Consider the following 12,500-nt stretch of genomic DNA (forward strand, 5'->3'; position numbering starts at 1 on the left):
TATAGCTCAGGTGGGGAAAGGGGAAATGGAGCGAACACACATACACCCCCCACACACACACACACACACACACACACACACACACACACACATACGCTCTTTGATCTGCGGAGCCATGTGGAACACCTCTTTGAACCCTTTTCAAGACTGGGCTTCTTTGTCACTTCTGGAGGGATCTGAGGGCCTGTGGTTGGAGGAGCGGGCACGACGCCAGCCTCTGTTACCCAGCCCACAGCCCACGCCAGGCGGGCACGACGCCAGCCTCTGTTACCCAGCCCACAGCCCACGCCAGGCGGGCGCAGACGGGGGGGGAGGAGAGAGAGCGCTGCTCGTGTGTGGTCCTACCTTTTTGTCAGGTGTTCTCTGACGCCAGAACACAGTGTGCTATTTGTCTGGTGTGACTGCGTGTCTGCGTATGTGTGTGTGTCTGCGTGTGTGTGTGTGTGTGTGTGTGTGTGTCTGTGTCTGTGTCTGTGTCTGTGTCTGTGTGCGTGTTTCAAAATGATCTATGACTCTGGTAGACTAAACAAAAACAACCCTGGTGTTGTCTCCTCCGACGGAAAGGGAGATGTTGGGACTTGCCTTGTCCTGTGAGGTACTGTACACACACACACACACACTGCTCCCCCTCTCTCCCTCCCAAATCTCTTTCTCTTCTCTCCCTCCCTCCCTCCCCCTCTCTCTCTCTCTCTCTCTCTCCTACACCTCCAAGGCCCTTCCATGTCATTGAGGACAAGCAGAAGGCCTAGAGAGCGTGTTGCAGGCCCACACATCCAGCCTCACTTCCCTGAAGACTTCCCCCTGCCTCAGCACAACTGCTCAGCCCTGCCAGGTCAGGGGGGGGAGGGGGGGTGGGGGGGGGGCGGGGGCATAAACAGAGCTGCAGTGTTGGAGACTCCGTCTGATAGATTGAGTGCCGGTGCTTCCTGCCGCTCGCACTGGACGGCCACTCGCGCTCTCTCTCTCTCTCTCTCTCTCTCTCTCTCTCTCTCTCTCTCTCTCTCTCTCTCTCTCTCTCTCTCTCTCTCTCTCTCTCTCTCTCTCTCTCTCTCTGTGTCCCCTACTCTCTTGCTCTATGTCTCTCTGTCTCTCTCTCTTCTCTCTCTCTCTCTCTCTCCCTGTCTCTCTTCTCTCTCTCTCTCTCCCCCTCTCTCTCTTCTCTCTCTATCTCCCTACCTCTCTCCCTCTTGCTCTCTCTCCCTCTTGCTCTCTCTCTGTGTCCCCTACTATTTTGCTATCTCCCTACCTCTCTCTCTCTCTCTCTCTCCCTCTCTCTCTCTCTCTTTCTCTCTCTTTTAACTCTCTGTGTCTCCCCCCCCCCCCACCACCTCTCTGGTTCTGTGAGTGGCTCCTGGGACTGTGTGCAGTGAGCTGCTGACGCTCTGAATGGCGGCGAACAGAACAGGACGCATTTTACTGCATTCTTCCACCCCAAACCCGCCTGAATTATTCAGATTGTGTGGGGAAGCCAGCCCTGCTGAACAGGAAGAGAATATTTTTAGCCCACAGACATTTGGGGTGGGGTGGGGTTGGGTTGGGTATGAATACGGGGGGGTTTCAGGGGTGGGGGGGTTGAGCATGAGACAGAGTGATAGAGAGAAAATGGCTTGTTATTCTTCCATCATAACCATTTTGCTTCCTTTCCTCCAAGTTCTCAAAACTCATTTAGTCAGCTATTAAGTCACCCGCCTTCTTCTTCTTCTCCTTCTTCAGGCGTCTTATGTCTCTATCCATCCCACCATTAGCACCCTTCATTTGCCCCCCCCCCCCTCTATACTCTCCATCTCTCATTCCTTTTATTTGTCTCTTGCCTTGAGTGTATTATAAACAGGAAGTCTGTGAAGACTTCACCAGTGTAGCCAGTCAACTTAAGCTCAGTCATGGTGAGTCATCGGGACGACAGTCGGATTTCCCTCTCTTTTCCCTCCGTCCAGAGAAGTGATGTATTGTGTGTGTGTGTGTGTGTGTGTGTGTGTGTGTGTGATGTATTGTGTTCCCCTGGATCCTGTCAAGAGGAAACACCAACCCGGATGGAGAGAGGAGAGGAAGGGTGGACAGAAATAGAGGAGGGAGAGAAGGGAGGAGATATTAGGGAGCTTGCAGAAAGGCGGAGGGAACAGGACATGGTGGTGTGCCGGTATTCAGCGATGCATGCCCACTCTGCGACACACACACACACATTCCTACACACACACACACACACACACACACACACACACTCCCACACACACAAACAAACAAACTCCAACACACACACATACTCCTACACACACACACATACTCCTACACACACACACACACACACACATGCACACACACACACACGCCCACTCTGGCTGAGTGGAATCCTGAACCCTTTCCTTTTAATCTGCTAGTGGTACCTGCCCTGGCTGAATGAGAGCTCTCTTTCACCTCCTCCTCTCATCCCTCCGTCCTTTTCCCTCGTTCCCATCCCTCCTCTCATCCCTTTTCCTCGTCCCCCTCCCCTCCCTCATCTCTCTCTGCTCCTTATGCTGGAGGGAGGACGGTGGAGACACCACCAGCTCATTGCACTCACGGCAGGAGTCATCTCTGCCTTCGCTCCCCCCCAAAAAATACACACACACACACACACACACACACTCCCACACACACAAAAAAAAAATCCCCCCCTCCCCCCCCTCCTCTCATCTGCCACTCTCTCATTCCCTCTCCCTCTCGTCTGCGCTGGATGGTGGATCCCCATCGCTCGGCTAATGACCACACTTCCACCTCATCTTCCCTCCTTCTCACCCCATTAGTGGAGGAGGGTGACCCAGGCAGGCGGGCATGGGCGCCCATTGTTGTGAATATGAAACAGCAGAGGTGGGCAGGGGGGCGGCCGGGCGGGCGCCCAATGGTACGCCACGGCCATGATTTAATATCCTGTGACATATTGAGTCTATGTTTTAGCCCACAGACCTACACAGCTGTGGCCTAATTCCTCTTCTTCTTCTTCTTCTGCTATTTTTTCTTTTCTTCTTTTATATCATCCTGTCTTCCCTTCTTTTCAGAGATATATCCTCATCCCTGGCCTTTTAAGGATGGGTTATTCTGAGCAAGCTGTGTGTTCTGGGTGGCACGTGTGTGTGCGCGTGTCTCTGTGTGTGTGTGTGTGTGTGTGTGTGTGCGCGTGTCTCTGTGTGTGTGTGCGCGTGTCTCTGTGTGTGTGTGTGTGTGCGCGGGTGTGTGTGTGTGTGTGTGTGTGTGTGACTCTGAAGTGCCCACTGAAAGGGGTAGATTAGCCCCAGACCAGTCTACTGAGGGTTAGTCCCCATGGTGTGTGTGTGTGTGTGTGTGTGTGTGTGTCTACTGAGGGTTAGTCCCCATGGGGTTGGGACTTGATTACGGGGAATTAAATCAAGAGGGACCCGGCCCATGAGGGGCTGATGACTCTTTTTCGTTCTCTCTCTCTTTCTCGCTCTCTCTCTCTCTCTCCCTACCACACACATCCTCCTCCCCTCCCCCAACCTCATCCCTTGCTTTCCTCCCTCCCTGCTTACCGTCACAGCCAAGTCTTATTTTTCATGCCTCCGTGATTCCCCATGCCCCCTCCTGCCTGCCCGCCCGCCTGCCTGCTCGCCCCCTCCCTCCTCTCTCTCCCCCTCTCTGACTCCAACACCAGCACACACACACACACACACACACACATACACACAAACACAAGCACACACACTCACACACACATACACACACATACACACGCACAAAAACTTGCATGCATGCCATAAAACAGGCAAGCATCAAAGTCCTTGTATCAAATGGCCATTCTCTTTCTGTGTGTGTGTGTGTGTGTGTTTGTTTCTATGTGTGAGAGCTCTGTGTCAGGTGTATTCTCTGAGGGCTTTGGCATGTTTGTGTCCATGCACCTCTCCTCTCCTCTCCTCATGCCAAAGCCCTCTCCTCTCCTCTCCTCCCCTCCTCTCTTCATCTCTCTTCTCCTCTCCTCCCCTCCTCTCTCCTCCCCTCCTCTCTTCATCTCTCCTCTCCTTCAGTCATCTGTGCTTTACATCATGTTCATGTTTCATGTGAAAGAGTGTGTGTGTCTTTGTGTGTGCTCTTGTGTGTGTGTGTGTGTGTGTGTGTGTGTGTGTGTGTGTTGGTGTGTACGGTCTCTGTACATCTGTGTGTATGGGGTGATTATGGGGTACTTATGGCCATCTGTTCAAATCACTCAGGCGCTTCATCTGTGTCATGGAATGCACATATGCCTTTGAGCTTTTATGAAATACTGGAGAATACATCTCAGATGGTCTCTGTATCTTTCTCATACTGGAGAGTACATCTCAGATGGTCTCTGTATCTTTCTCATACTGGAGAATACATCTCAGATGGTCTCTGTATCTTGTCTTACTGGAGAGTACATCTCAGATGGTCTCTGTATCTTGCTCATACTGGAGAATACATCTCAGATGGTCTCTGTATCTTGCTCATACTGGAGAGTACATCTCAGATGGTCTCTGTATCTTGTCTTACTGGAGAGTACATCTCAGATGGTCTCTGTATCTTGTCTTACTGGAGAGTACATCTCAGATGGTCTCTGTATCTTGCTCATACTGGGGAGTACATCTCAGATGGTCTCTGTATCTTGTCTTACTGGAGAGTACATCTCAGATGGTCTCTGTATCTTGTCTTACTGGAGAATACATCTCAGATGGTCTCTGTATCTTTCTCATACTGGAGAATACATCTCAGATGGTCTCTGTATCTTGCTCATACTGGAGAGTACATCTCAGATGGTCTCTGTATCTTGTCTTACTGGAGAGTACATCTCAGATGGTCTCTGTATCTTGTCTTACTGGAGAGTACATCTCAGATGGTCTCTGTATCTTGTCTTACTGGAGAGTACATCTCAGATGGTCTCTGTATCTTGCTCATACTGGAGAGGACATCTCAGATGGTCTCTGTATCTTGTCTTACTGGAGAGTACATCTCAGTTGGTCTCTGTATCTTGCTCATACTGGAGAGTACATCTCAGATGGTCTCTGTATCTTGCTGATACTGGAGAGTACATCTCAGATGGTCTCTGTATCTTGCTCATACTGGAGAGTACATCTCAGATGGTCTCTGTATCTTGCTCATAGCTTGCCCACTTTATTGATCAGTTAATGCTGGAAGTGCTAACTAGGCCCATGCTGTTTGTGAGACGTTTGTGTGGATGGCAGTGTTTGGGTTAGGTAGATGTGTGTGTGTGTGTGTGTGTGTGTGTGCGTGTGTTCTCGGTGCGTGCTCGGTGCGTGCGTGTGTGTGTGTGTGTGTGTGTGTGTGTTTTCCCGTGTCGAGGCCATGTGCAGCAGCGGTCAGCTGTGAGGGTCCAGCCTCTCCTCTCCTCTCCTCTCCTCTCCTGGGTGACTCAGGCGGCGTGCGGGGCGCTGGAGCGTTCTAATGCGGCCTCGCCCCACCGGAACACGGCCAGAACACTGACCCATGCCAAGCCCCCAGGACCCTACCTCACATAGCCCTCTATTGCCTTCTCTCTCTCTATCTCTCTCTATCTCTCTCTCTCTCTCTATCTCTCTCTCCCTCTTTCTCTCTCTCTCTCTTTCTCTCCCTCTTTCTCCCTCTCTCTCTCCCTCTTTCTCCCGCTCTCTCTCTCCCTCTTTCCTCCCTCTCGCCCCCCCTCTCTCTCGCCCCCCCTCTCTCTCTGTTTCTCCCTCTCCCCCTCTCTCTCCATCTCCATCTCTCCCCCTCTCCCTCTCTACATCTTAATTTCGCTTTTCTCTCTCGCTCCCCATTTCCCGTACCTTCTTCTAATCCCCCACCCACCCCTACATGCATAGAGAGAAAAGCTCCCTGTGTGAATTTATTCTACATCTTATAGGAATGGAATTACTTTAATTACATTTGAGTACATTTCAAGTTATGTGAGGTAAATGGTGTGTGGATCAGGATGGCTGTACAAACATATTATACAGGTCTACAATATGTGTTGTGTGTGTGAGACCAGTGATGTTGTGTGTGTGAGACAGGTGATGTTGTGTGTGTGAGACCAGTGATGTTGTGTTTGTGAGACCAGTGATGTTGTGTTTGTGAGACAGGTGATGTTGTGTGTGTGAGACCAGTGATGTTGTGTTTGTGAGACCAGTGATGTTGTGTGTGTGAGACCAGTGATGTTGTGTTTGTGAGACCAGTGATGTTGTGTTTGTGAGACCAGTGATGTTGTGTGTGTGAGACCAGTGATGTTGTGTTTGTGAGACCAGTGATGTTGTGTTTGTGAGACCAGTGATGTTGTGTGTGTGAGACCAGTGATGTTGTGTTTGTGAGACCAGTGATGTTGTGTGTGTGAGACCAGTGATGTTGTGTTTGTGAGACCAGTGATGTTGTGTTTGTGAGACCAGTGATGTTGTGTGTGTGAGACTGGTGATGTTGTGTGTGTGAGACAGGTGATGTTGTGTTTGTGAGACCAGTGATGTTGTGTTTGTGAGACCAGAGATGTTGTGTTTGTGAGACCAGTGATGTTGTGTGTGTGAGACAGGTGATGTTGTGTGTGTGAGACCAGTGATGTTGTGTTTGTGAGACCAGTGATGTTGTGTTTGTGAGACCAGTGATGCTGTGTGTGTGAGACAGGTGCTGTTTGTGTGAGACAGGTGATGTTGTGTGTGTGAGACCAGTGATGTTGTGTTTGTGAGACCAGTGATGTTGTGTTTGTGAGACCAGTGATGCTGTGTGTGTGAGACAGGTGCTGTGTGTGTGAGACAGGTGATGTTGTGTGTGTGAGACAGGTGATGTTGTGTGTGTGAGACAGGTGATGTTGTGTTTGTGAGACCAGTGATGTTGTGTTTGTGAGACCAGTGATGTTGTGTGTGTGAGACTGGTGATGTTGTGTGTGTGAGACCAGAGAGGTTGTGTGTGTGAGACTGGTGATGTTGTGTGTGTGAGACCAGTGATGTTGTGCTCCTCTAATCTGAAATGTAGAACGTTCTCTGCTCCTGTCCTACCATTCATAACCAGAGCCATACATATGGGGGGGGGGGGGATGAAGGAATGTCTGTCCACGTAGAATGCTAAAAGGACAACCCCTTTTCTAACCCTCTGATGTGTTTAATCACATTATGGCACAATTCACATTCACAATCATGTCTGACTCCGCCATTTGAGTTCTGCAGGTCGTCATTTTACCATCACAGTACACTTTATGCATCTCTGCTGCTACATACAAATGCAGGCAATCAGTGGGAATGTGGGGAGTTGTGCAAACAGTAAGACAGCAACAGAATGCCCAAGGCCGAGAGTATGAAGTTGTTGGTGCATCACTGTGTGTGTGTGTGTGTGTGTGTGTGTGTGTGTGTGTGTGTGTGTGTGTGTGTGTGTGTGTGTGTGTGTGTGTGTGTGTGTGTGTGTGTGTGTGTGTGTGTGTGTGTGTGTGTGTGTGTGTGTGTGTGTGTGTGTGTGTGGCCGAGAGTATGAAGTTGTTGGTGCATCACTATGCATGCTGTTTGGCTTTAAGATGACTGTAGATTTGATTCGTTTTGACCCAAAGTTTTGAATAGGTCTGTTTGGGTTTGTCTGCTCTCGGTGATGCCTGCGTTGCCTTTCGGCGCGGCGCATTGTGAATGAGAATGGGTGACGGTGGCGAGATCTTGCGGCAGCAGCCGTGGATAAATAAATCGGCGTAAGCGCCCCAGCCCTCTTTAGTCCTCAGAACGGCGTTGCAACGCAGCCTCTATCACTTCAAACAAACCAGGCTTGAAATTTCAATTTTAATAAATACATAAATAATGACCCGCTGCTTAGGGACCTGTGTCCTTCCTCAAGGCGAAACGTGCCCGCGTGTTTCCGCCGCAAAATTTAAATTAAAGGTGAGTGGATGCCGAGGAGAAGAGAGAATAGCAGCCTGACATTGAGGACTTTTTTTATGCGTAGATATGGAATAAACGCCTATTTATCCTTTAACATTGGTGTTCATTGATTCCTGTTTTGAACGCGTCTCTGACCATTTAGATACTGGTCGTACACAGGCTACAGAATTTCAAGAGTGTTAATATATTCAGCAGTATTCATTTTAAAATAGTTTCCTGCCATTCAACGCATCGGAGCAGCAGCACTGTGGCCCTTATGCTGAGCGTCCAGCGGGGCTGGCTGTGCAAGAGCTTACATATGCTGACATATTTCCAGGCATTCACAGCTTTGTGTTTGTGTTTGTGTTTGTGTTCCTGTTTTTGAGATGTCACATGTGACATGGGAGTGTGTGGGAGCAGGGGACATCTGTGCAGCACATGACACACACACACACACACACACACACACATATGACACGGCTCCACAGAGATTGGGAGGGCATGGGGGAGAGGATAGGTCTGGGGGGGGTGGGGGTGGGTTATGGAGTGGGGGGGGGGGTTGCCGCCGTGTGGCACAGAGACCTTGCTGCCATCTGTCTCTGAGGCTGCCATGTGCTGTCTCTTCTGTGCCCTGTGCCCACGCTCTGGGAGGCTGAGGGGCGCAAACAGTGGCATGGGCGCAACCGCTCAATTTCTGTTACTGTGAAATAGCAAATAAAATGACCTACTTTACTAAAGGCATAAGGTTATACATAAGACACATTTCTTTAATAATTCAAGCAAGACTTTTTTTATTTCCATCTTTTACAGTTTAAAAATAACTAAAAGGAAAAGGCCATGAAACTAAAGTTTGGGCACCCTGCATGGTCAGTACTCAGTAACACCCACTTTGGCAAGCATCACAGGTTATAATTGCTTTTTGTAGCCAGCTAAGAGTCTTTAATTTCTTGTTTGGGGAAAAATTTCACCCATTTTTTTCCTTGCATAAGGCCTCTAGTTCTGTGAGGTTCATGGGCCATCTTGCATGCACTGCTCGTTTGAGGCGTATTGACAGATTATTGATGGTGTTAAAGTCAGGGGACTGTGAGGGCCATGGCAAAATCTTCAGCTCGCACCTCTTGAAGTAGTCCATTGTGGATTGTGAGGCGTCTTTAGGATCGTTATTTTGTAGAAGCCATCCTCTTTTCACCTTTATCTTTTTTTTTTTTTACAATTTACAAACAACAGTGTGACATTTAACTGGTAAAGGGAAGAATGGATTAAATTAAATACCAGCCAATTCTGGAAGCAAACATCTCCCTGTGCCACTGGCTGTAACACAGGCCCAGAGCATGATTGATCCACCCCTGTGCTGAGCTGTTCTGCACCCTTTTTTCTCCTATCATACTTTTACCTTTTGATGATGTTTAGGTCGGAGGAGTGTGAGGGGCCATGGCAAAACCTTCAGCCTGCACCTCTTGAGGTCATTGTGGATTTTTTTGGGGTGTGTTTAGGATCATTATCTTGCTGAGGTGTTTTGCAGACATTGCAAACACACTTTTGCTTACTGCAGTCAGAAAGTTCTACTTTAACCTCATCAGGCCACAGGACTTGTTTCTTTAGATGTTTCTTTTCAAACTTCTGCCGCTGAATTTAGATGTGGGGATGATTAGAACAGTGCACCACCGCCCCAGATCCTGGTAAATCTTCTTGAAGGCCTTTGGGTCAAATAGGGGTTTTAATTTGCCCTCCTAGCAATCCAACAAGCAGTTCTCTCTGAAAGTTTTCTTGCTCTTCCAGACCTCAACTTGACCTCCCCTGTTCTTGTTAACTGCCCTTTCTTAATCACATTACGAACTGAGGAAACGGCTACCTGAAAAAGCTTTGCCATTTTCTTATAGCCCTCTCCTGCTTTGTGGGCATCAATTGTTTTAATTGTCAGAGGGCTAGGCAGCTCCTTAAGTCAATTGAATTCAATTTTATTTATATAGCACCAATATCAATTGCAATAATCTCAAGACACTTAACAGATCCAAGAGCCGGCACTGAAACCTCAAGAAGAAACCTTAAGCAGAACCTCAGGTCAAGGGAGGACCCATCTGCTTGGGTAGAAAGATATGAAGAAATGAATAGAGAGAGGGGGGAGGGCAGAAAGGAAGAGAGGAGAGGAGGAGAAGAGAAAATCAGAAGCAAGCAGATGAATTCATACACATCACATTCCATGATTCACACAAGATGGTATATCAAACTTGAGAGGGCCAGCATTCAAACCATTGTATTTATAAAGCTTTGAAAATCGCATCTTTTGGCCTTTCCTAATGATGATTGTGAACAAGCTAATTATTAATCAGACCTTGTTTGAAGTTATCTGAGATCACAAATCTCTCAAAGCGTTTGCATGGTCCTTTCCCTTTTTTTCACTCTAAAATTGTACAAAACAAAAATAAGATAATTATTTCCGACACGGAAATAAAACACTTATCTATCTGAAAATGTTAAAAAGAATGTTTCATGTTTATCCTATTGGAGATCAGTTCATCTTCTGCTCACTTAACTATTCCCAGTAACTTTTGTATGTCACTGTCAGCTTTTCAGTTATAGTTGAAATGAAATAGAATTGCAGCTTTGTTTTCGTATTCCCCTTGATATGTGGTGCTGTGTGCTATGTGTGCTATGCTACTGTGTCCTGTTCTGTTTGACTTCTTGAGAGTCATGCATTCGTTTCATCCTACCTTTTTCAGCTTCTGTAAATCAAGACTTTCTTCATAATACCCGAAAACCTAAAACTAAAGAAAAACTAAACTAAAACTAGTCAGTTCCTCCAAAAAACTAAATTAAACTACTTATGCCATCGCAAAACAAACTAACACTAAACTGACTTCAAAAACCAAACTGAAAGACTAAGTTATTTACTATGGTTTTTGAATTGTCATTTGTTTTTATTTTTATTAAGAGGGGGTCGATGGCCTCTGCTGTAGTCGAGCAGCAGGTGTAAGGGCCTGGTCCCCAGAGCCACACACACACACACACACACACACACACACACACACACACACACACACAAACAACCATATATAAATACATATATACATGTGCATTCAAGCACATATGGGCAAATAGCAATGCTTAGATACAAATGCATTTGTGTGCATGCAGTCATAGGCACATGCAATTAAATCAGACATACACACACACACAAAGACACTGTACCATAAATGCCACACACACACACACACACACACATAAACAAACACACTGTACCATAAACGCCACACACACACACATACACTCACAAACTCACTGTACCATAAACTCCACACACACACATACACTCACAAACACACTGTACCATAAACGCCACACACACACATACACTCACAAACACACTGTACCATAAACGTCAGACACATTAACATACATCGCTTTCAAGCACATATGGGCAAATAGCAATGCTTAGATATGAATGCACATTTGTGCGTGTGCAGTCATAGGCACATGCGATTAAATCAGACATTCACACACAAAACCACTGTACCATAAACGCCAGACACACACACACACACACACACAATTACATACATTCACAAACACACTGTACCATAAACGCCAGACACAATTACATACATCACTGCCACACATATACTGAGATACGCACTCTGCGACAAACAGATTTTCCACTTGGCGAAAGTGTCATTCGCCTGCTCCAATAGGGACTGCAAGAACACACAGCCTGCTCACTTTGGACCTCTGCACTGTTTCCTTATGCCTGCCGAGGAAGTGGTCATTCATTACGACATGAAGAACGGTAGCGTTAGGCTTTACAGCTTTCAGACTGTTTGTGTGAACAATTAAAATAAACTCCCAGCCAATCGGAATCCATCACATTCTAAAGGCATTACATTAAAAAACATAAATTATTTTTCTGAGAGGTTTTCCCTATAGTTGGTCAGTGTGGACGCTCATATCGTGCTAGTTTATGTAGCCATTATAGTTGGTCAGTGTGGACGCTTATATCGTGCTAGTTCCTGTTGCCATTATAGTTGGTCAGTGTGGACGCTTATATCGTGCTAGTTCCTGTTGCCATTATAGTTGGTCAGTGTGGACGCTTATATCGTGCTAGTTCCTGTTGCCATTATAGTTGGTCAGTGTGGACGCTCATATCGTGCTAGTTCCTGTTGCCATTATAGTTGTTGTTAGCCGTGTTGACAGGCCTGTAGTGAGCGGATGATGTTGCTAGATGTCATATGTAATCAGCTCTATGTCTTCTGCTGCACGATGTTGTTTCTCAGCCACGGCAGGTGCAGGCAAGGGGGATCGGATGGTTGGGTTTTATGTCTTGATGATGATGATGATGATGATGATGATGATGATGACTCACTACCAAACTCTCACTATCCCTCTGATCCCCCCCCCCCGCCCCCGCCCCCCGGTTTAATCCCATCATTCTGTGCTTCTTGGTTTAGGTGTCCTCATTACGTGAGCAATGAGTTCATTTTTTCTCACTGTCTCTCTCTCTCTCTCTCTTTTTCTTGCAGATGTGTTAAAGGAGCATCATTTAGGTAAGAACCTGTTTTACTGTCATGGCCCTTCCTGAAGTGAATTTAATCATTCAGCGTTGTGGATTTGTATGCGTGTGCCTGTGAGTGATGTAGAGTGAAGTGAAGAATGATGTAGATGTTGTAGGGTGTTATCCGTGGCTTTTACACACACACACACACACACACC

General features: G+C 47.2%; 1 protein-coding gene across 1 annotated transcript in view; it reads left to right on the forward strand.

The window, feature by feature from the left end:
* The window catches only part of nr6a1b (nuclear receptor subfamily 6, group A, member 1b), a gene marked incomplete at both ends in the record, with an annotated part of 140,405 nt that overhangs the window by 82,814 nt on the left and 45,091 nt on the right, over positions 1-12,500 (forward strand). The window contains one exon of the mRNA XM_080841899.1: positions 12,311-12,334. Coding sequence (XP_080698025.1) covers positions 12,311-12,334 — 24 coding nt within the window. The remainder of the gene's footprint in view (positions 1-12,310; positions 12,335-12,500) is intronic.

The sequence above is a fragment of the Sprattus sprattus genome (genome assembly GCF_963457725.1).
Source record: "Sprattus sprattus genome assembly, chromosome: 7".
In the NCBI taxonomy this organism is placed as follows: domain Eukaryota; kingdom Metazoa; phylum Chordata; class Actinopteri; order Clupeiformes; family Clupeidae; genus Sprattus; species Sprattus sprattus.